We start from the raw sequence: 23,939 nt of genomic DNA on the forward strand, positions 1-23,939 counted from the left end.
CGACAACCCAAAACATTCCCTACAAGTTCCCTACATGAGTTGCATAATAGAGATACAAGCAAGAATCAATAAGTTCTATGAAAAACATAAGCATTGACGAGACACTCGTTACTATGATTTGCATGAAACTTATGCCAAGAATTTACTTAACGTGATTGTGACTAGCAACCTTCACTACTTATGAATATAAGTTCATAACGATTAGGTGAAATTCCCTTATATTCTAGCGTCAAATTCATGCATGAAAATTAAGCGTGCACTCTCAACCAACATACACAAATCAGTTTTTATACGAACGGATAAGTAAATTGAATTCACAACTTATAAATCACAACTGGATGTAATCAATTCATATTACAAATATAAATCATGGCTTTGAATTAACCTCTAGCCAAAATAAAATTAGTTACACATTATTAAAACAGAAATAAAATAAAAGTTTAGAGAGAGTAAACCGAAAGAAGGTGATCTGCTGCATCTGCCTGTCTTCCTCTCGCTGACAATTCCCTGGACTGCGTCAGTTGCTGCCAAAGGGCAGCTCCTGTTCTTCCCCGCGTCACCACCTCCTCGTGGACTCTGTCCCTCTCTTCTCTACATACCTGATCCTCTCTTGACAGCACCTTATCTTCTTTTTTTCGCCCCGCAGCTTCACGCTGCCCAAAGGGCAGCGCCCTCTCTCGGTCCTCCCAGACCCCCAAATCCTTGCGTCTCTGCGAGCTGCCCAAAGGCAGCCCCCTTCTCTCGCTCCCGAGGCCCCCTTCTTTTACGCTGTCTCCTTCCACTTCTTCTTTATTCTATTATTTCCTTCCATTCTTCACACTCCCCGTGCTTTTCCTTTCCAGCTACCAATCCCTTTAACCTGTCTTTCTTTTCTTTATTTTATTCCCTTTTTCTCACTATCCTCTTTCTGCTGACTCGCTCCTTCTTCTCTATTATATTATTTTCTTTCCTTTCTTCGCATCTCACTTCTTTCTCTCCCTGCACACATTTCCTTTTTCTGCTATTTTTTTATTCTTTTTTTTTTCTTTTCTTTATTCTTTCTACAAAACATAAATATGATGATGTTTCACAAAAATAACGTAAATAGCTTAAAAATATAAGGAACTAACTAAGAAAAGACAGTGAATTCGAAGTAAAAATATATATAAATATGATCCGATCACTACTACATAGTTCACTTATCAACCTCCCCACTTAGGGACACAAAATATCTTGGGATTAAATCCCGTTATTATCACATCACATTAAAGTAGCTAGAAGTTTCACACAACAGTAATTAAACACATAAAAGTGCAGTGTTGGGCATTATCAAAAGTGTGATCATGCAATTATTACAATCAAGATAAAACTACAGTAAATGAACTATCGCCCTAAATCCAAAGGATGAAAACCTCACAGCCAAGCCCACTTGTCATCACCGGTGTTCTTCTTATTCTCGTTACGTCCTAAAGATGTCGACAGAACAAAATGTGAGTGGACCAGTTTTATCACTTCAAAATCATTCAAACATAATAACCCCTATTTTGAAAACATAGATAGTGAAAACTACATACATAGTAATACAAGAGTAATAGTAGTCTAGATCAACTCAATCTTGCACGTCATATCAAAGAAAGTAAATCAATCACAAATAAGTAATGTATAGCAAGCAAGTGAAGTGGCATCTACCTAATCAATATCTAGCGTCTACTAGCGAGTTCTAGCATCTCTAGAATATAATGTACCTGTAATAAATCCTGCAGTCATAGCTAGCTATACGATATGTATGATAACCATGTGGTGAAAGTAAATCACAAATGATCTCAAGATGTCATCTAATATTAATTTAAGTATAAGTGTAGTCAAAGACTAACATAAGTAATATGCATCCGCATATAAAAGCATATATATATATATATATATAACGTAAAAACGTTTGAGTTTTCGAAGGGGTCACTCATAGGTACGCAGGGCGCTCCTCGTCAAAAGGCTCCTTGCTTGATTTCTTTTTATCCTCTAATAAACCTGTGATAATCATATAAAGCTAAGTTAAGCTTTAATCGACAATTTATGAAAATCGTCCAAAACTACCATTTTAAGTAATGAATTTGCTCGAACAGGGCGCCATGTGATTCAGAGCATTGAAAAACGTAAACATTGGTCACGGGTCCTGCACACACCTCCACACATGCCGCGTGCTCCGGCCACGTGCCACCACGCGTTGCCGTAGTGGTGTCACGTGCCAAAAAACACGCACCATTGTGAGCCACCGTTGTCAGTGAACGCATTTTCGTACTTGCCGTCGCGGTTCAACAAGTAGATGTCACACTCGTCGTTGCCGAAGCCACGTTTTGGTGCGGTGAGGTTCAACAAAGATAACGGAATATACCTGATGAGGAAAGATATGCAGTTAAAGTTAACGGCACCGTCACTGTAGCCGTCAAAACGGCGGTCGCCGGAATCTGCAGAAAAGTACAGAGACGATCAGGCCTTCCTCAAGCTCCAAATTTACAGATTTTTAATTCCAAATTGATCCCAGAGATCAAGAGACTCACCTAAAACTAGTTTAGAAGGATGAGAGATTGAATCCACCTCGGATTCAACAGTTTTTGCTCAAAAAACCTCGTCGGAAACTGCAGAAAGTGACAGAGAGTTAGCATGCATCCAAATAGAGGCCAACACCACATTAAACTCGAGGAAAATCCCACAAAAATGACTCAAAACTTATCCATACCACATGTAGCAGGATTGGGGGGGAATCAAGGCTCGAACTCGCTGGAGTTCGTCCTCCTTCTCTTGCCGAAAACTAGAAATAGAGATAAGGGTGCATGCAGGTGTTAGAACTTGAACACATAGCTCAAAAGCCTCATCCAAACATCCCAGATGCAAGAGAGAGAGAATGTATGGATCACCAACACCAGCCGACTTCAAACTCAACGACATTTTCCGGAATTTGTCGTTAAGGCTGGATTCGTATGCAAAAAAGTTGCAGAGGTTGAAACCCTCGAGTTTCAACATAAAATTAACATCACAGAGTGAAAAATGATAAGGTTAAACACAGAAATTCAAAGGGTAAATAGAGACCATACCTGGGTTTGAGTTTGAGAGCTTCAAGCTCTCGGCTTTAATGGTGTCGAGGTCCACACTGCACCGATCTCACATACAAGACCACCATTGTGATCCTTGCATCCCACAGACTTCGAATATGTAGAGCTTTAGGTTGATTTGTGAAGGTAATGGGAGAGTGGGAGCTCCCTTCTCTCGGTGTTTTAGGGAGAGAGTGAATTCAAGAGAGAAAGATAGTGGGCCGGACGTGGGATAAATCCTACTTAACCTAACTTAAGTGAATTACCAAAATTACCCTCCACTAATTGTAAAATTACAATTAGGCCCTCGTACTTTCGATTTGAGATTCAATTATCGACGTTGTGTTAACGTACCAAAATTCATGAAACTTTAGAAAGTATGAGAATTGAATTCTCGAGTCGAGATTCGATAAATAATTAGAACATCGATTTAGAGCCAAAATGATCATTTTACAGGTTTAAAGAATAAAATACAATATTTTAAGAAACGGTTTGTAACAATAGTCACTCTGTTCTCTCCTCAAACGAACCCAATCCAAATCTTGCGGCACTTTTTCCTGTCGAAGGCCACAATCCCCTCCTCTCTCTTTCTATCGTTCACCTCTGACCTCTCCTCTTTCTCTTGCGATTAAAAATAAAAAACAAAAAAGTGATATCCAACAACAAACCCCCACATCCCTGTGTTCCATTTCCGGTTAACCACCCAATCACCAATGGTGCCTCTATGACGCCAACGACCATCCCTCCATGACCACCATCTCTCTTCTTTTTATCTCTCCTGCATGGCTATGCTCTCTTATCTCCAGGTGGAAACTTGTCGGGCCCAACCGATCGAAAAAGAGAGGTCGGTGAGGAGGGTGAGTTGAAGGCGGAGCAAAAAGGACAATCAGTAATTTTCCCTTTTTTCGATGGGGACAAAATCGTTGCTCGCCTATTTGTAATTAAACAATTTTATCTCTACACCCAATTTTTATTTATGTCACATTTGAAATGTAACATTTATCAAATGGATAATGTTAGGGAAATAAAATTTTATATCAAATTTGAAAACCAAATAATGTGTCACTAATAGAAAATAAACATGTTAATCAAGACTTAAGTAATAATCTAATAGTGGTATTAGACACATCTCATTGTCCTATTTCTACGCCCACATTATAATTATACCCACCATAAAAAATAAAAATATTATTTCTCCACCCACCATTATTCATAAAATAACCTCTAATATAAATTTCTTTTACCAACAGGATCCTCTTTGGATCCCTTCGGTGATGATCCTAGGGATCTGTGAATCGTGTCCGTTCATCATACATCGTGCGGTTAGTTTTTGTCAGCTATTATTTGTGTTCAATTTTAAATAAAAATATTTAAAATGATTTCTGACTGCACGATATATGATTCACGGACACGACCCTGAGATCCTCGCAAAGAGGATCCGGATTCTTTCTATTAATTTTTCAAAGGATATTGTTAATATGTTAAAAAAAAAAAAAAAAAAAAAACCATCATCGTTCCTTAATTACAACACAGCACCTGCATTACCCTAGCCGCACCAACACCTCCACCCACCCTTATCAAAAACCAAAACCCTTGACACTTGCTTGGCGGCATCTCCTTCGGAAAGAGAGAGAAACGAGAGGGGGTGGAAGAGAGAAGCACGAGGATGAAGAGAGAGAAATGGGAGGGGGGAAGAGAGAGAAGCATGGGGAAAGAAGATCCAATACAGGGGAAGATTGCTCCAAATCGTTTATTCCAAGTGGGAGTTGGTATTTATTCGATTTGAAAATCTGGGTTGTCGTCGTCCTTTTCCATGACTGCCTCCTTTGTTGCATCTCCATTCCACACGTGATTGGTGGTCATCGTTGTTTGTCTTTATGGAAGAGGAACAAAGGGTGAAGGTGGTAGTACCAGAATTTAAAGGGAGAGTGAGGTGGTGATTGTCGCTGGAGAAGGGTGATGGATGACTGGGGACTTGATAGTCATCGGCCCATCATGGATGATTTGGGAGGGTGATGGATTTTATTTTTATTTTTGTTAGTTTTAGTGTTTCTTTATTCTATTTTAGTTTATTTAGTTAAAATCATAATGAATTTATACATATGGATTTAAAAGTATTTTACTAAAAAATAAATATGTGAGTAACATTTTTATTAAGGTGGGTGAAAAAATAAGACAAATTTTAGTACCAGGTAATGCTAGGAAGACTAAATTTGTAAACTAAATTTTAAAAACTAAACGACATGGAAGTTAATGATTTGGTTTATTATTTACACATTGATAACGTAGGGGTAGGTTCGAAAAACCGAAAACCGAAAAAAAACAGACCCAACATCGAACCAAAACCGAAAAAAATCAAACCGAAAAAGAAAAAACTAAACCGAACTGAGCCTTATTGGTTCGGTTTTGGTTTCGGGGGTTTGAAAAGCGAATGAAACCGAACCGAACCAAATCCCTTTACACTTTATTAATGTATACCCATGATGTCTCTCTTTTGTGAAACTTTGTTGCCAAGTTTGAAACTAAGCCTAAGGCTTTTTCAAGGAGCATACTTGATTCAAATAGGGAGGATATTTCATTGGTTATAGAGGAAAGTTTTGGAAGGCTTCGGAACTTGGAAGAGCTTCTCTATTTGTTTACTTATTGAATGGATGCAGTGATCATTTTTCTTTGCAATTGATGTTGTTGATAGAGTAGGATTGATTTATATGATCTTGTATATGTACAACTACCTTCCCACTTTCCACTTTCCCCATTTTCTTATGGGTTTTTATCACAATGGTTCTTGAGATTGACCAAACTCATCATTTTGGTCCCTCACTTTCAAAATCAATCAATGTCGTCCCTAACATTCACTACCTCACATCAATTTGGTCATTCCGTTAAGATTTCGTCAACTATTATGTTAGTTTTTATGTAGGACTCACAAATCCAATCAAATGGTGACACGTGAATTACACGAAAGAAGGCTTTTTATCGCAAATGGTCCCTGACATTGATACAACTCCTCATTTTGGTCATTGATTTCAAAAATCGATAAATTTGGTCCCTAACTTTCACTATTGCACATTAATTTATTCCCTCTGTTAATGTGGTCTTACTAATCCAATTATATGGCTCAACGTGGATTAACTATAAGAAACTATTTTTCTAAGAGTGAACCAAAAGAAGAGTATTCCACATTGGCATTTTTCTGGCATCCCACAACCCCAAATGGAAAGAAAAAAAATCAAAAAAAATTTGATAAAATTGAATCCAAATTCAATTCAAATTTGATAAGATTTAGGATTATAACCAACTAGAAAGAATGAGGAGTGAGTTTAGGACGCCAAGTACTTTAGTGGTGTCATGGTGCCTTCCTTTTCCTTTTGAGCATATCCTGATGAAGACAACAATGACTTTTTTCTATTCTTTTAGTTTTCGTTTTTAGTTTCTTGTTTTACGTTTAGTTTTAAATCTTAAAAAGAAAAAAAAAGTTTCTTATACATGTGGTGCCATATGATTGGACAGTGGGACAAAAAATATTGACGAAACTTTAACGGAAGGATTAAATTGATGTGCAATATTGAAAGTCAGGGACCAAATTTATCGATTTTTAAAACTCAAGGACCAATGTATCGATGTTAGGGACCATTTGCGATAAAAACCCTTATTTTGTGTAATCCACATGCCAGAATTTCATTGGATTTGTGGGTCTCACATACAAACTAACAGAATAGTTGACGAAATCTTAACGAAAGGTTCAAATTAATGTGCGGTAGTGCATGTTAGGGATAACATTGATTGATTTTGAAAGTGAATGACCAAAACAATGAGTTTGATCAATCTCAGGGACCATTGTGATAAAACCCATTTCTTATTATTAGTCTACTAATGCAAGCCTCTTTTCTAAATTCCATATTAAAAGAAGATCAAGTTTTATAATAATAAATTAAAAAAAAAAACTGAAACCGTAACAAAACCTAACCAAACAAAACCAAACTGATAAAAAAAAATTGAATCGAAAAAATAGAAATAAAATTGAACTGAACCGAAAATTTAGTCTTCCTAGCATTACCCTTTTAGTACCACCCTAATTGGATCATCAACAACTACATCATTTAGTTTGCAAATTTGATCTCCTCAGCATTATCTTTATCAAAAAAGTGATGAGGGTAGACAGAAGACAACTCGGTTCAAATAAAAAGTCCTAAAAAAATAAAGATGTGTTATTGGCATTCCAAAAATCTCATTCTACACTCCTCACAATTGTATTTTTCTTTCCTAATATAAAAAGTTTAAAGTGTAAAATGAAAATTTTGAAGTGCTAATAACAATTTCCAAAAAATAGAGAAGTAAATCTTGCTCACCTGGTCAGCAATATAGAAGGCCCATCAATATTCCAAGCCCACTAAACCTCCCAGATACCGCCTCTGAGTTTAGTGAAATCTCTATAAAATTAAACCCAACCCCCCCAAAACAAATTTTTATCATCGAAATCCCTCGCCTTCCTTCCCTCCCTTCGTTTTCCCAAATCTCCTTGCCCATTTGAATTTTGATGCCAATTTTGCTATTTGGTCTTACCAGAACTTTACCAAATATCATTTTTTTCCTTTCAAAAATTCATAAATTCCCTCCATATCCCAAACCTTCTCCCTCGCCTTACTTCTCCTTACTCCTCTAGGGTTTGCGATGTTTCCCTCAATCTGAATCCGAACTTGCAATTTTGCTTCTGATTCGTGTTCCGGAGTCTTCGATTCGCTGCAAGACTCCGTGAATTGCGTTTCTTTCACTTCAATTTTGACTATCTCTCGCTGCTCTGCGGTCTGAATTTTTCTAGGGTTTCTGAGTGTGAGCTCGATTTTACTTTCCCCCTTTATATGTTTCTGTTTGACTCTCGAGAAAAGGAGGGAAAAGGAGGGAAAATTCGTGGGTTCTTGCGGGAATGCGCTCACGGGTCGATTAATATGAGAGTTGAAGAAAAAGCTGAGTGATATGAGGGTTTGAATATGAGCCATGGAGATGCGGGCAGTAGCAGCAGAGTGAATCAACCAAGTAGCGATGCGCCGAGGAGAACAGGATGTGGAGGAGGAGCTGATGAGTTTGGCCGGGCCTTGTCGACAGTTGCGGTGGCGCAGATATGCGAGAGCGTTGGGTTTCAGAGCTTCAAGGAGTCTGCTTTGGATGCCCTTGCCGACATTGCCATCAGACACCTCCGTGACCTAGGGAAGATGTCGAGTTTTTACGCCAACATGGCAGGTAGAACCGAATCCAATGTGTTTGATATTATTAGGGCGTTGGAGGATTTGGAGTCGTCGCAAGGGTTTTTGGGTGCTGCCGAGGTGGGACATTGTCTTGCAGAGTCCGGGATTGTAAGAGGCATTGTTGAGTATGTGGGTTCGGCTGAAGAGATCCCGTTTGCACAGCCATTGCCTTGGTTTCCTGTGATCAAACAACGGAAATTGATCCCAAATTTCGAGCAGATTGGGGAGGCTCCGCCAAGTAAGCATTTGCCCAATTGGTTGCCGGCTTTCCCTGATCCACATACTTACATCCAAACACCAACGTGGAATGAGAGGAAGACCGATCCTCGAGAAGATAAGATCGAGCTGGCTAGGCAGAGGAGGAAGGCTGAGAGGTCTCTGTTGAGTCTGCAGCAGAGGTTATTGTGCAATGGTGAGGCTTCTGGTTCAGGAGAAGCCTTTGCAGCAGTGGCATTGAGGGGCAGCAGCGGTGGCGGTAATGATGGAAAGGGATTGTTATTATTACAGGGGAACGAGAGTGATCAAAGTAATCCATTCCTTGAACCGCCAATCCAGCCGGGGGAGAAAGATGTATCAGTATCCCAAGTAGTTTTGCCATCCAGGTTTTCAGACGAAGTGGCAAAAGGGAACAATGCGGGTTCTTCCCTTTTGGATGCGTTTGCGCCTGCCATTGAAGCTGTGAAAAGTGGGGCGTGGATGGATGGAGACGATGAGAGGAGACAGCTTCTTCCCGAAACCAGGCCGTCAGTGAATTTCAAGTTCAGAAGCGGGAAGAAGTTTTTGGGGCAACCGTCGGATCTGAGCCAGCAACAGAAGGGTGCCGGAAGACAGGCATATTGGTTCGGGCGAGACGAGGAGAGGGATGACAAGAAGAGGAGAGCAGAGTTTATTCTTAGACAGTCGATGGAAAACCCACAGGAACTCACTCAGTTGTAGATTAATTTGATTGACTGGTTTTCTAGGGATTTTAGGAGTGGTATTTTTATGTCCTTTGTTGTTCTACAAGTAGAATCTAGTTAGAGGTAATGTGAATGATTCTTTCAATTTCCACGCTTTCTTGTGAACCAATTTTTCTAGGATTAAGTTGTTTTTTTCGGGTATTATTTTTTCCCCACCATCTGAGATTTGTATTGACACATTGAATTCGAATGTTGAGTTGATCGGAGCAAATTATGTGCTCCTCCTTGTCTTCAATTCCTTTCGACTGGATCCGTTTATACTTTTTTGGGTAGTAATTTAAAGCAAAGAAGAGAAAATGGTTTTCGCACGTCTCTTTTCTCACCATGCAAGTACAAAATATATGGAGGTGAGGAGGAGAAAAGAGATGTACGAAAATTACTTCCCAACAGAAAATGTACTTCCTTAAGAGTGGGAGGCAGTGATCACGTGCTGCTTTCTTAAATTGGAAATTCAAAAGCTTGATTTAAGACCAAACGATAAGAACATGATCATTTTATCTTTTACAAAATATTTAACGATTAAAAACTTTACAACATAAGGTACTCCAGAACACCATAAAAATCCCGAGAGAATCAGTTCACAACGTGGGTAAGTAATGTCGTTGAACTCTTCAATTTGACAAGCAGGCATATAGTTATATCGAAAGCTAAATCGTCTCCAAGTTTAAATTACTTTCAATGACTAGGCCAAGGCAACAATAAAGTCAGCAGGCATCTGTCTTTGGTAAGGGGATACACAGTGAAGAGAAAATACAAAAAACATAATCCAAGACAACTAGAACATGCATGGAAACATATGCAGAAACAGTGCTGATCTGCCGAATGCTGCCATTCTACCCTAAAGGCCAAGAAAGAAACTGAAATCGTCAGAGCATTGGTCGAATACATCCCACCCCAAGTTTGCTTGATTGAAAATACCTCAGTGTTTGAACTTCAAATCCAACTCCACGGGAAACACTCTGGCACGATGGTTGAAGATCATAAAGTCAAGGTTGTCTGGTAGAGAAACAATCCTGCACTCCAAAATAAACGGATGTTAATGATCCAATCAAACATCTTGCATACAGCATTTCCAAAGTCAAATTAGCTATTATTCCACAATTGTTAATTTCCAGTACAGAGACCATCGAATAAAAAGCAACTGAGATATTTCATTAACACAGTTTTCTCTTGCAAAGTTTATGCCTAAAAAGAGCAAACATAGCTGGTTCTTATCTTATCAATAATCCCCACTACAATGAGACATACAAATTCAGCTCTTAGCCTATGTTGGGTTTATTGATAATGGAGAAAGCAAAGAACTAAAGTCTTTGTGCTCGTTTGGTTTCTAGGATTGAATTGGATTGGATAACTTGCTAGATTCAACATGAGTTGAATGAAGAAATGGATGTCAACCTCCAAATCTTGTCCAAGTTGAAGATGGAAAATAATTCTCTGGACAAAATTTGGAGTTGGCATCCATTTATTCATTCAACACACACTGAATTCAGTGATTTATGCAATCCAATCAAATCCTTAACACCAAACAAGGCCCTTATCTTTCCATTATCCTATTATTAGTGAAAATAGAAAGAAAAAGGAAGTAAGTTCAGGGTTTTCTTCTCAAACTCTCTCCTTCCAATTTTGTCAGGATTTGGTAAAGTTCCCAAAGTATTATCTTCTCAAGGGAATATTAAAAGTTCCCGTTTGTACGTTCTCTACTTTCTCAATCTTACCATGAACCAAACATGAATTTTGAAATTGTTGCCATCTTCTTTCCATCCAGTCCTTGCCAACTCACAGATTCTCAAACTCGAGATTATAATTAAAAGGTATTGTATGCAAAGTGCATAAGCATAACACAATGTCTACAGTTTACTTCAACTTTCAATTGCAGGTATCGAAAATAGTCCAATCACACCCTGAACTCAAACCCAAGTCAGGTATTGAACAGAATAAAACACGTATACGTACCTGTTCTCTTCAGAATAGGGATGAATCGAAAGAAACGTGCCCGGGACAGTAAGTGCCGCCCACATACAGAACGCTAACCCTAGAAGCAATTCAGCCACCACCTGCATTCCCAATAAACCCTTTTAGACAAGCTAAACCACAATCAACCCAATTTTATGAATTTGTATTTGTTAAATCTCACAGTTAATGGAGGTCCTGAAAACTGTTCCTCCATAATCTTCAACAATCCCCTGTCTGCAATCAAATCAAATCAAATCAACCAACCTAAAAAACAATCCAATTTCAATCACACAACTAAACCCCATATTCCTTTTACTCTCTAATGCAAATTGATATATATATATATATATATATATATATGTACAGATATAGATATAGAGACGATTAGGGCTTACATTGAACGGTTGAATAAGCAGCGTGAGAGAGAATTACAACTCCCAAGATGCCAACAACGAAGCCCAAACTCATCGCCATTCTAGCTCCGATCTCCGGCAAGTTAGAACTCCGGTATTGGCCTAAACGACGTCGTTAGCGATGCAAGAACGAATCGGCGTTTGGCTCTTCTCCAGTAAACTCTGAGAGGGCTTCTTGTCCTTCTTTGCTTCGTTTTGTAGAAGATGCGAATTAAAACTTGGAAATACATGTCGTTTATATGTATTGCGACACCATCACAATAAACGACACGTCGTTTCATCTTCTCCATGTTAAAGTTAAAACGGGCACAGCCGGTGAGGCTTCGGAGCAGAAACATGGTTCAACTTCATGCAACTTTCTCTTTCAGAAACTCTCCCAAATTCTCAGGTTCTTCTCCCAAACGTCCCCGTTTCTCTCCCACATCCTCAGGCCTCTCTCCGAAACGTCACCGTTTCGGTGTCAAATATCTCAGAGCAAATCTCCTTGGCACTAATTTAACATTTAATTGCAAGGTAAGTTATTCTAACACTCTAATCCACCAGCTAAATTTCGCTTCTTTTTTTCTTTTATGTGATTATTTTTCAATTTTTTCCATTTTTTCAATTGGGGTTTTTGTGTTTAGGCCAATGGAGGAGAATTGGATCCCCTGCCTCACTTGCAGACTCTCGGAACATTTCCAAGGGAGGAGCTTGCTGCAAAAGTTGTCCTGGTCAGATTTGACTCTGCCCTTTTGCTTCATGAACATGTGGAACAACACAGATTCCAATCCGATGCGGTATTAACGATTAAGTATTTATGCCAATCCGGGGCTAGAGTAGTTCTTGCTAGTGATTGGAGTGTTAAAACTAATCCTAAACTGTGTGTTGCACAGTCTGTTGCAGGTATAAAATGCTTCTTGGTAATGTTAGTTTTAGTTTATAACTGTAATTTAGACGATTATGATGTTCTATGATAGCGAACGTTGTGTTGTTTGAGCTGTGTGACAATTCAGCATTTTGATAGTTTGTTTATTGCTTGTTGGTTTCCATAAATCAGATTTCTTGTCATCTCTTGTTGACTACAAAGTTGCTCCGGTGCAATGTATTTCTAACCTGGCATCAAAGGTGGAAGGTTTTGAGAAAGGAGATATTGTTCTTCTTGAGAATCTTTCTGAGTTTAGAGGGGAAGTTGCCAATTGTTCAAAATTTGCTCAAGTATTGTCATCAGGAGTTGATATTTTTGTTAATGACTACTTTTCCCGGTCTCATAAGATGCTTGCATCCACCTGTGGAGTTGCTCGCTTCTGCTATGGCAACTTAGCTGGTTTTCACTTTGAGAAGAGCCTATCTCAACTTAGAAGGGCTGCAGAAACCGACACAAAACCTTATGTAGCAATTGTATGCCCTTGCTGCTATTATATTTTTATTTGGCTCCACTTAAAATTTGACTTATGAACTCTAACTTTGTTATCTTTGGATATGCAGATTGGTGGGGGTAATCTCTCTGATAAAGCAGCTGCTTTGCACTCCTTAGCTTCAATATGCGATGGGTTAGTCTTTGTTGGAATGATGTCATTTCAAATAATTCACGCCTTAGGGATATCTGTTCCCTTGAATTTCTTGGAACATGGGGCACTTAAGGAAGCTTTAGATATAGTCCAGGTTGCACACGATAGAAATGTACAGATACTATATCCAAAAGACTTTTGGTGCAAGAATGATTCTCTTCCGAAGCAATTGGAAATATTTCCTGCTCATGGTATTCCAGATGGTGAGACTGCATTTGATTGACCAAAAATATGATGCCTTTTGACTCCCTTCCTTTCCACGAATGATTAGAACATGTAGCCATGTATGAATTGACTTCTTCTTTTGACTGCTTTTGCTGATCACAATATCATTGAAACTGCGCAATCTAAGTCTCATGTGATAGTAACTTGTGAAATTGGGTTTTAATCCAAGTTATTTTCCCCTATTTTAGGATGGGTACCTATTGATATTGGGCCTGTATCGTTGGTTGAAATAAACTCCATGCTTACAAAGTGCAAGGTAAATCAAAAGACTTTCAAAGTACTATTATAAGGAAGAGGAAGTGTTTTTTGGTTTCGAAATGCCAATTTAATTAAGTTTTGAGGTGACAGTATCAATTTGTTAACTATTTCTCTTTGTATTTAGACAATGCTTCGTTTTATTGATAGATTTCAGTGTGCATAAGAGTTTGCTCAGGTACTTTATCTAAGCATGACATCTAGCAAGCTTAATATAGCCCTGGAGACGGTTTTTTCACTTTCAACTCCGGTGTTGGGCTCCATATTCATTATTCTGTTCTTTTGCACCCTTATGGTTGTTTACTTTTCAGCATTGAAAACTGAAAATTTTAAATTTTATTGCAAAAGTTTCAAAGTTAAATTCCATCTTGATGTCATCTCTATTTTCTTTCTTGACGGAATTATGTTCTCTTTTGTGTTAAGTGTTCAAGCACTCATTGTTTCTGGCCTTGTCATGGACTCATTATCAGGCATCCCTCATTTGAATTGCAGAAAGTCACTTGGATTGGTCCAGTAAAATTCTGTATGAGTAACTGCACAAAAGGAGCTTCTATACTGGCCCAAATGCTTAATCAACTAAGTCAAAGCAACTGCAGCGTAACTGTTGTTGGGAGTATGGCATGCGAAGCAATGGTGAAGGAATCAAATTCTGTCTCTCATTTGACCATGATTGAGAATGCTTCAGTTGTATGGGAGTTTCTCAAGGGAAGAAAACTTCCGGGGGTCATGGCCTTAGATAGGGTATGTTTCATGCTCTTCTTTCATAAAAATTCACCACTTTAACCAGAAGCTTGAAAAAAATTGATTCAGAATTATCGAATGAGACAAAACTAAATGTCTTGTATTGTAACCCATCATGGTTGGAAAGACCATCTAGTATCTGGTGGCCACGTCAATATTGGTATATATTTTGCATGTGTGTTAATCAGAAAATGAACCCCTTCTTGTAATGACTGTCCCGAACCACTGTAATATATGAAAGTACATGAGCTGCAATTCTTTGGGAATCTAGCCTCATATCTCATGATGGTGGTAGTAGTTCCTACCACAAGGGCCATTAACTCAAAACACTTTGTTTAAATTTATTTATGGGTAAAATGTGAATTGATGCATCAACCTGACTTCACTCTCAGTGATGTAGAACTGCGGTAGTATTAGGGTGAACAAGGGTGTGACGGGACCGAGAAGAAGTAAAAGATCAAGGAGACGAATTAGGGGTCGAGGAGACGAAGGGAAAGGGGAAGAAATCAGGGAGTTCTAGTAAGGAGAGTTTTTCATTCATCAAAAATTAAATTAAAAGATTACAATCTGCTCTATTTATAGAGACAAACTTTGAAAAATTAGGAAAGCAATTTAACTAATAAGAAATCCTTTAACAACGGGGAATTCTTAACTAAAATAGGAAAACTAATAAAAGGAAAGCTAATCCAAGTAGAATTAGGAGATGCATTCTGCATCATTCTCCCCTACTGAAAAGAACTCGACACAGGCGAGTAAGCCAATATTAAGGACAACGACGACGTTTGTAAGTATGGATGATAGGAGGACGGGATGCTGCCAAATCAAGATCCTGAAGAGCATCCTGATAATGGTGCAAAAGACTGGAATCCAACTCGCGAAATTCAGCTTCTGTAATCCAAGTATCCTCAGTAGCAGGCTTTCCCACCCAACGAACCAGATAACGGGTCGATCCTCCAGTAGACGAAGTCACAACTTCATGATCCAAAACGTCAGCAATCTGCTCTGTAGGGGCAGAAATAGTGGACGGAAGTCGTGGTGCCATAGGAGGAATGGAACTCTGAGCAACATCCATCGACAGAGGTGGAGAAAAGGTTCCCCGATAAGGAGATAAGTCAGAGACATTAAAAATGGGACTGATCTGCATCGTGGCAGGTAACTCAATCAAGTAAGCATTGGACCCAAGCTTCCTAAGGACACGATAAGGACCCATCGAACGAGCATGAAGCTTTTTAAAAGATTGCTTAGGAAAACGCTCAGGACAGATCCGCACCATAACAAAATCCCCGTGCTGAAACTCCTGGTGACGACGATGAGCATTGGCGGCCAGTTGATAACTGTCGGTGTGCATGGCTATTTGCCGACGGACGTCATCATGCAGTTGTCTAATATGTTCAGCAAACGACGTAGCAGAGTCGGAGGCGCGGGCAGCCATAGGAAGAGCAACTAGATCCACAGGTGATCGGGGAGAAAACCCGTGAACAACCTCAAAAGGACTTTTACCGGTGCTTCGATTAACTGAGTTGTTATAAGCAAACTCAGCCACAGGCAACAAGAGATCCCAATTACCAGGCTTATCCCCAACTAAACAGCGAAGTAAATTTCCAAGACTGCGATTAACCACCTCCGTTTGTCCATCCGTTTGGGGATGGAAAGCGGAGGAAAACTTCAAAGTAGTCCCGAAAAGCTTCCACAAAGTTTTCCAAAAATAACTAACAAATTTGACATCACGATCAGAAACAATAGAGACAGGGAGGCCATGCAAACGAACTACTTCCTGAAAAAATAATTTGGCCACATGAGAAGCATCGGTATTTTTGGCACAAGGTAGAAAATGCGCCATTTTAGAAAAGCGATCAACTACGACAAAGATGAGTCATGGCCGCGACTAGTCTTAGGTAAACCAAGCACAAAATCCATACTAATATCCTTCCAAGGAGCATGAGGGATTGGTAGAGGGGTATACAGACCTGTGTTACGTTTGCGAGCTTTAGCTAGCTGGCATGTGCGGCATTGGGAGAGGAGCCGAGCAACATCACGTTTTAACGACGGCCAATAGAAACGGTCTTCCATCAAGGCAATGGTTTTATCTTTACCAAAATGTCCAGCCAAACCACCACCATGTAGTTCCCAAATAAGGAATTCACGAAGAGAAGTACGAGGAATGCATAATTGGGTTTTCCGAAACAAGAACCCATCCCTTGTAATAAAGTCCACATACTCACGACGGTTACCGTTGGAAACTTCATGGAAAATAATTCCAAAATCTGGACACGACGAATACTCGGCCTTAATACGATCAAACCCAGTGACCTCAACTGTCATTGTGTGCAAAATAGTAGCCACGCGACTAAGGGCATCAGCTGCCTTATTGTCAATGCCTGGACGGTGTCGTAAAACAAACGTAAAGATCTGTAGATATTCAGACCACTTGACATGTCGACTGCTGATGGTGCGTTGAGAGTGGAGATATTTCAAAGCTTGATGATCGGAATATAGCACAAATTCGTTTGGCAATAGGTAATATTGCCAATACCGAAGGGCCTGTACCACAGCATAAAACTCCTTGTCATAAGTAGAATAACGTTGCTTTGCTGCATTAAGTTTCTCACTAAAGTAGGCTACTGGATGTCCTTCTTGGCTAAGCACGCCACCAATTCCGACTCCGGAAGCGTCGCATGCCACTTCAAAGACTTTAGTCAAATCAGGATGTCGAAGAACAGGTGCTTGACTCATCTTTTGCTTCAAAATTGTAAAGGCCGTGGCAGCTGCAGGGGTCCAAAGAAACGCTCCTTGTTTCATGCAATCAGTTATTGGTGCCATAATAGTACTGAACCCGGGAATGAATCGGCGATAAAAAGAGGCGAGACCATGAAAGCTGCGTGCCTCTGTTAATGTCGTAGGTGTTGGCCAACGAGTAATAGCCTCCACTTTAGTGGGATCGGTGCTAACCCCAGCTGCAGAAATATTGAACCCCAAAAATAGAACTTGCGGTTGAAGAAACGAACATTTGGGTAAGTTAGCATACAGTTTTTCCGCTCGTAATGTAAAGAAGAGCGAGTGAAGATGTTTGAGATGTTCTTCTCGAGAGTGGCTGTATACAAGGATGTCATCAAAATAAACCACCAGAAATTTGCCAATATAGGGCCGTAACACATGAGTCATCACCCTCATAAACGTGCTAGGTGCATTGGACATGCCAAAGGGCATAACAAGCCACTCATATAAACCATCAGGGGTTTTAAACGCGGTTTTCCACTCATCTCCTTCACGAATTCGGATTTGATGGTAACCACTGCGAAGATCTATCTTAGAAAACCATTGGGAACCAGCCAAATCATCCAACATATCCTCAAGTCGCGGTATTGGGAAACGATACTTAACTGTAATTTTATTTATGGCGCGACTATCCACACACATTCGCCAGGAGCCATCTTTTTTTGGTGTAAGGAGAACTGGAACAGCACAAGGACTTAAACTATGACGAATAAAACCCTTAGCCAGCAACCCCTGGATTTGTCGATTTAATTCCGCTCGCTCAGGTGGGTTCATACGATAATGGGGAAGGTTAGGAAGTTGTGAACCAGGAACAAGGTCGATGGCATGCTGAATCTCTCGTGCTGGAGGTAGTTCATCTGGTAAGTCCTCAGGTATAACATCACAGAATTCCGTGAGTAGCTGCCGTATGGGTTCGGCAAATGGAGTGGGGGTACATTTAGAGACCGGTTTAAGCAAGAGAGCAAAGACCACACCCGTGTCTTGTAGTTCATGTGTAAAATCTACAGGTGATAAGATACTTAAACGATGCTCCGAAGCCTTCCCGTTTAAGGGCAGTGTCGGTTGAACCTCCTTAATTGGTTTGATGGCTGGGTTGGAAGGCTTGAGTGTTATGTTTTTCCCTTCATGTTGGAAAGTATAGGTGTTCTCTCGGCCGCAACTTTTGACGTTACGGTCATAAAGCCAAGGCCGGCCTAGTAGCACATGTGCAACACTCATAGGTAGGATATCACAATAAAGTTTCTCGTGACAGGGACCCAATTGAAGAGGAACAAGACATCTTTCAGTAACAGGTAACCTAGTTTTATCTACCCAGCCGACTTGAAAAGGATGGGGATGTGGTTCGGCCTGAAGATGAAGACGATCGACGGCAGCTTTAGAAATAACATTCAGCGTACTTCCCCCATCAATAACTAGCTGGCATCGAGTGGTACCGCAAGGGACATAAGTCTGGAAGATACTTGTGCGTTTCCATGAATCAGGAGGTGGAGGTGTAGATGCTGAATAAATACAACGCATAACACTCAGTTGTTGCAATGCTTCTTCCTCACAACAATTATCAAGGTCGGGATCATAAATAGGTTCAAGGGGCTCCACATACTCGTCCACACGAGGGTCCTCAATGTTGGAGCTAATATTTAAAGTTCTGTGGGGGCAACGGGAGGCGATGTGGCCCTTAGCATGGCAACGATAGCATTCGAGGTGAGTAGCCGTGGATAGGGCTGGTCCCTTCTCTGTGGCAGGTACCGTGGGAGCAGGTGGACCAGTGATGCCATATTTGGAGCTTGGATTACTGCGGTTTGGAGCAGAAGTGGAAGGATACCCGGGAGTCCCGGTGTACCTACGTTGTGGCCGCAAAAAGGTTTCAGCTTCCAATGCATGGCAATATGCATCTTCCAAAGTATACGGACGGAACCGACGGACTTCACGCTTGATATCGTCCCGAAGACCATGAATAAAACGAGACATGGTGATGTCGGGTTCTTCACGAAGCCCCGCACGTATTTTGTGTTCAATAAAACGAGCGTGGAATTCTGTAACGGTAAAACTTCCTTGTGAAAGGGTCCATAACTGATCATACAATTGATGGCGATAAAATGTAGGAAGATATTGTTCGCGAAGCTTGAATTTCATCTCGTCCCAAAGAGTCACAGGCTGTTGTCCCAGTTGGTATAGTTGCTCCTCCACAGAATTCCAATATTGTCTAGCGGCTCCCTGTAATGTCATCTTACCAATGCGTAGTTTATAAGCATCCGTCAAATCATACCAAGCAAAATAATCTTCCAGGGCTTGGATCCAATCAAGAAACATCGTAGGATCCCCACGACCATCAAAAGTAGGAGCGATAGGTTTGATGTGGCGGATGATCTCGTTGTCAAACTGGCGAGGGGGAGGAGGGTACTGATCATGTGGAGCGGGTGGGAGGTTTAGAGCCTGAGGAGTCACTGGAGGAGGACCTATTGTGTGTTGAGTATAATGGAGTGGCAGCATAGACCCAGTGGAGCTAAGCGGCATTCCGTAGGACACTGCCTTTAATTTAGGATCCACCGGTGGAGTGGGCAAAAGGCCACTTGGTGGTGGCGTAGACGAGCTTGGGATCACTGTGGAGGAAGACGAAGTTGCAGCGTGTTCAACCCGAAAGTGGTTGATAAGTAACTGAACGGAGTTTTGAAGTTTAGTGATGGCAAGGTCCGTCGTTGAACGATGGGCGTGAGCCTGTACCAACTCTTCTTTGAGGTCAGTGCTGAGTTTAGAGAGTTGGGTTTCTATGCCCGCGATATCGTCCGTGACTTTGTTTTGGAACGTATGACATTGCTCTGCAAGGTTGGCCACGGTTTGGGGTGCCATGGCAGGGATCAAACGCCAACGAAAGGGATTGTAGGCTCTGATACCAAATTGATGTAGAACTGCGGTAGTATTAGGGTGAACAAGGGTGTGACGGGACCGAGAAGAAGTAAAAGATCAAGGAGACGAATTAGGGGTCGAGGAGACGAAGGGAAAGGGGAAGAAATCAGGGAGTTCTAGTAAGGAGAGTTTTTCATTCATCAAAAATTAAATTAAAAGATTACAATCTGCTCTATTTATAGAGACAAACTTTGAAAAATTAGGAAAGCAATTTAACTAATAAGAAATCCTTTAACAACGGGGAATTCTTAACTAAAATAGGAAAACTAATAAAAGGAAAGCTAATCCAAGTAGAATTAGGAGATGCATTCTGCATCACTCAGCTAAGGGATCTTTCGGATCAATTCACTTCCGAAACATACAATTGTCCAGCATTGCATACGGTGCTAATTTTTTTTTTTCAAAATTCTGAAAGTGGTATTTTGCAGGCATACCCTTTTGATATTGACTGGATTGCTGCCTATTCTGATCCAGCTCAACCTTTGGTAGTTGATATTGGAAGTGGTATAGTATTTGAGCTTCTTCTCTGCTCCTATGGGGTTTTCCCCCCTCCACTTTTAGGTTGCAGTTTGTTACATTGTTAGTTGTTCTTGGTCTCTGTGTTAGAAAGCTAAATCAGAGAAACATGATGATTAAGTTCTCACAAGAAGCTAAATTTGATACAAATGATAAACTTATGATTGGGATAAACAAATATTCATTTAAATGTTTCTATAATATTGGGAAAAAAAACTTTATGATTTGATTATGAGATAGTTATAGAAGTTACTGGTTATTTTCTAACTCCAAATAATAAATGACAGGTAATGGAATGTTCCTTTTCGGGATGGCCAAAATAAGGAAGGATTTGAACTTTCTTGGTTTGGAGATGAATAAAAAGGTTTCCAGTATTTTAATTTTTTATATTCTTTTTGCTTATTCTTATCATCTACTAGTGACAGTTTTACAACTTCTTTCAGCTGGTACAACCTTGCCTGGATTCTGTTCACCAGTCTGGTATACGAAACGGGTAAGGGTTCTATCCTTGTGCTGCAAAACAACTACGTCCTTGTGAATTTGCTGGTCTAACTGACTTCTACATGAAATTAAACTAGGTCCAGCAATTCTTTGTATTGTGCATGTCTAGTTAGCTTGTGCCAGATAAAATTGGTTGTTCAGTTTTGTAAGTTAAATTTAGTGGACGCATCCTGTGTGAGTGTGTGTTTGCACCTATCTGTTTGAATTGGGGTTGATGTAGGAAACTATGCTGTTTTCATTGATAGAATAGGATGTTTCTAACATTAAAGCTCAAGCTTCATCATCTTATCTATGTTTGTTCTGCTTTTGTCTACATTAGGTATTTCATTGCAACAAATGCAACATCAACATTCCGTTCAATTATCTCTAGTTACCCTGGAAAGCTAGTTCTTGTGTCAATACAGGTTAGGATTGCAACTCTTATGTCTCTTATCTTTTATGGTCAAAACTCTATCTCTTATCAGAATGTAATGTCATTCTACCAACAACGGTTCTGCCTCTTTAATCAAGTGTCTAGATAGGGTTCGTACCTAGACGTTGTTTACTTTATGAATTAGGAAAATGTAATATCATTCTGCCGATATTGGTTTTTTCCCATGCCAACACTAAAAAGACATGGTAAACTGAGTTTTTTTTTTTCTTTTCATTTCTTGTTTTCTTTAATGGAATTGTATATGTGATTCATATATTTACTTTATCTTTTGTAAAAATTCGTTTGATAACTTGAATAGTTCCTTGTAGAGAACAACCTGATGCCGCATTTCCACATTATAAGTTAAGAAAGATATAGTTCTCTTTTAAATTTGTATCTATCACTTCACTTGCAAATGACATTGAAAGTAGGGAGTATATGTGATGTGATGTTTCCACTGATTACTTAGATTTATATATGTATCTATAATTTAACTGGGATTTTCCCCATGTAGTGTCCGAATCCTGATTTCAGTGAACCAGAACATAGATGGAGTATGCTGCAAAGGTCATTAGTTGAAGCAATTTCTGATCTCCTTACAGCTAATGGAAAGGTACTATTTTTCAACTCCACTTCAGTACAGAGTTGCATATGAACTTTGCTTACCTTCTTTGCCAACCTTCATTCTCCCTTCTAACCACTGCAAATAACGGCGTATACTCCAAGATGCACTGTTAAACATACAAAATCTTGAAAATTTTATGTAGGTGAGCTGCATGACAGGGCTCTGACAGGTCAACTTGCTAACTTTTCTTGTATTTGGTAGGTCTTTCTGCAATCTGACATAGAGACCGTCTCTGTGAGAATGAAAGAACAGTTTCACAAATATGGTAAGGGAAAGCTTACTGTTCTGCATGAACAAAGTTATGTCGTAACTAATGGAGGGTGGCTTAAGGAGAACCCCTTTGGAGTTCGGTCAGATTGGGAACGACATGTCCTAGATCGTGGGGCTCCTATGTACAGATTGATGCTTCGTAAATCAAACTCTGGTGAAAGAAGTGATTGCAGTTAACGATGTAGGAAACTGGCAAGCCTTGTACCAGTGGAGCTAAATGGGGTATAGTCTAACTGTGCAGTGGTCTAGACTCATTTCCCGATCACATCTATTTCTCCCAGCAATGGTAAGGGCTGGCGGTTGCTGCATTTTTGTGATCTTATCATATTATAAATGGGTAGCACTAATTCCAGATTTGTGGCTTGCACTCCACCTAATAAACTGAAGGAATCTTCCGTGTAGGTCGTAAGCCAGCAACAAACGGGTGGCAACAGATAGTGCAACTGCTATAAATATTTTTTTTACGTTGAGTTTATTAATGTCAAATTGCTGTGCATCTGTTCTATAACATAATCAAGTTGAATTTATTGAAAATTGTCAGTCAAGTGAATATGCTGAACTAATATGCACAGTTTGCAGGGATGAACAACTTCCCGAGTTAGAGAGATGGTGGCGGATGGACGTTATTGATGAAGCACATGCAGTATCAAAAGAATAGGGACCAAATATGGTTTGAGAACATGCATGTCGGAAGCTTAGCATCGATCTTCCCTGCTGGTGTCTGTAAAGCAAAGGAACCACATGATTGACAAGCTTCAACAGTAGTTATCTGAAGTTACCTCTTTATCATTTCGATCATTATATCTGCATTTGTAATCACTGACACTTGTATATAACAATTTTGAGTGTAAGTTCAGTTTATATCGTATAAATTTGCAGGTTTTGGGGTTTCGTCGTCGCTCTTGATGTAGCGTTTGGAATTGTTGCTTAGGGAACCAACCAATTACTTCTCTTTTGGCTGTTCATTGTTCAAGTGAATCAATCTACTCTCCTACAGTTCCTACTGTGAAATCCCTTCGAAATGCATCTCAGTAAAGTGGCTGCAGCAGGATCTGCAACCAAGTTTTGACAACAATATCCGAAAAGACCGGCTTATATGGACTCTTTCCTCGTTAGATGTATATGATTGGATGGATGGACAACTAAATTAAAGGTGCGTTCAAGAGAGAAATGAAAAAATTTAGGTCCAATCATCGATAATAAGGTAGGATAGTATTGCGAATTTGTTTACGGTGAAGAGATTGTTCAGTCGCGGTTAAAGACAGATGGAGAGGTTATTTTCATAATCTTTTCAATGAAGGACATGAAAGGAGTGCTTCTTTAGAGGAGTTGAGTAACTCAGAAGAGTGTAGAAACTACTCTTTTTATCGTCGAATCCGGAAGGAAGAAGTGGTTGTAGCTTTGAAGAAGATGAAGCATAGAAAAGCAATAGGCCCAGACGATATACCAATCGAAGTGTGGAAAGTTTTGGGAGAGACAGGTATAACATGGCTCACTGACCTTTTCAATAGGATTTTGAAAACGAAGAAGATGCC

At 39.9% G+C, this 23,939-nt stretch overlaps 3 protein-coding genes and 2 long non-coding RNA genes across 9 annotated transcripts; 3 read left to right on the forward strand and 2 right to left on the reverse strand.

Annotated features, from left to right (window-relative positions):
* Positions 1 to 284: 284 nt before the first annotated feature.
* LOC103433212 (uncharacterized) lies at positions 285 to 3,276 on the reverse strand. Of its 4 annotated transcripts, none has more exons than XR_011580054.1 (5): positions 3,069 to 3,276; positions 2,714 to 2,944; positions 2,535 to 2,612; positions 2,160 to 2,441; positions 285 to 2,004 (listed from the first exon to the last, which is right to left on the reverse strand). It is a non-coding gene; the product is annotated as an uncharacterized lncRNA (long non-coding RNA). The 4 variants fall into 4 exon arrangements; XR_529093.4 differs by having other exon boundaries at positions 2,714 to 2,982; XR_011580053.1 differs by having other exon boundaries at positions 285 to 2,441.
* Positions 3,277 to 7,539: 4,263 nt separating this feature from the next.
* Positions 7,540 to 9,502, forward strand: LOC103433211 (transcription initiation factor TFIID subunit 8-like). The gene has a single exon (XM_008371449.4). The coding sequence runs from the start codon at positions 8,054 to 8,056 to the stop codon at positions 9,242 to 9,244; it is 1,191 nt and encodes a 396-aa protein (XP_008369671.2). The 5' UTR covers positions 7,540 to 8,053; the 3' UTR covers positions 9,245 to 9,502.
* A 400-nt stretch (positions 9,503 to 9,902) lies between these two features.
* LOC103433210 (membrane magnesium transporter) lies at positions 9,903 to 11,846 on the reverse strand. Of its 2 annotated transcripts, XM_008371448.4 has the most exons (5): positions 11,616 to 11,846; positions 11,402 to 11,454; positions 11,221 to 11,321; positions 10,186 to 10,280; positions 9,903 to 10,105 (listed from the first exon to the last, which is right to left on the reverse strand). In XM_008371448.4, exons 1-4 carry the CDS (start codon positions 11,692 to 11,694, stop codon positions 10,187 to 10,189), a joined length of 327 nt encoding a protein of 108 aa, XP_008369670.2. In that variant the 5' UTR covers positions 11,695 to 11,846; the 3' UTR covers positions 9,903 to 10,105; position 10,186. The 2 variants fall into 2 exon arrangements, with proteins under 2 accessions (XP_008369670.2, XP_028956897.1); XM_029101064.2 differs by having other exon boundaries at positions 9,903 to 10,280.
* LOC139195284 (uncharacterized) lies at positions 11,012 to 11,320 on the forward strand. Its single transcript, XR_011580056.1, has 2 exons — positions 11,012 to 11,143; positions 11,190 to 11,320. It is a non-coding gene; the product is annotated as an uncharacterized lncRNA (long non-coding RNA).
* A 91-nt stretch (positions 11,847 to 11,937) lies between the features above and the next one.
* Positions 11,938 to 23,295, forward strand: LOC103433214 (uncharacterized). Its single transcript, XM_070820528.1, has 14 exons — positions 11,938 to 12,146; positions 12,257 to 12,515; positions 12,670 to 13,010; positions 13,098 to 13,383; positions 13,594 to 13,661; positions 13,839 to 13,910; positions 14,153 to 14,401; positions 20,509 to 20,584; positions 20,884 to 20,960; positions 21,040 to 21,089; positions 21,417 to 21,501; positions 22,024 to 22,122; positions 22,336 to 22,690; positions 22,984 to 23,295. The coding sequence occupies exons 1-13, from the start codon at positions 11,970 to 11,972 to the stop codon at positions 22,579 to 22,581; spliced, it is 2,085 nt and encodes a 694-aa protein (XP_070676629.1). The 5' UTR covers positions 11,938 to 11,969; the 3' UTR covers positions 22,582 to 22,690; positions 22,984 to 23,295.
* Positions 23,296 to 23,939: the final 644 nt, after the last annotated feature.

The sequence above is a fragment of the Malus domestica genome, chromosome 04 (genome assembly GCF_042453785.1).
Source record: "Malus domestica chromosome 04, GDT2T_hap1".
Taxonomy (NCBI): domain Eukaryota; kingdom Viridiplantae; phylum Streptophyta; class Magnoliopsida; order Rosales; family Rosaceae; genus Malus; species Malus domestica.

Coding starts and splice junctions, on each gene's coding strand:
- LOC103433211 (XM_008371449.4), top strand. CDS start 8,054: ATGAGCCATGGAGATGCGGGCAGTAGCAGCAGAGTGAATCAACCAAGT.
- LOC103433210 (XM_008371448.4), bottom strand. CDS start 11,694: ATGGCGATGAGTTTGGGCTTCGTTGTTGGCATCTTGGGAGTTGTAATT. Junction 11,322..11,401: donor TTTCAGGACCTCCATTAACT/GTGAGATTTAAC, acceptor TTGGGAATGCAG/GTGGTGGCTGAATTGCTTCT. Junction 10,281..11,220: donor CCCTATTCTGAAGAGAACAG/GTACGTATACGT, acceptor TTTGGAGTGCAG/GATTGTTTCTCTACCAGACA.
- LOC103433214 (XM_070820528.1), top strand. CDS start 11,970: ATGGTTCAACTTCATGCAACTTTCTCTTTCAGAAACTCTCCCAAATTC. Junction 12,516..12,669: donor TGTTGCACAGTCTGTTGCAG/GTATAAAATGCT, acceptor TCCATAAATCAG/ATTTCTTGTCATCTCTTGTT. Junction 20,961..21,039: donor GTTTGGAGATGAATAAAAAG/GTTTCCAGTATT, acceptor AACTTCTTTCAG/CTGGTACAACCTTGCCTGGA.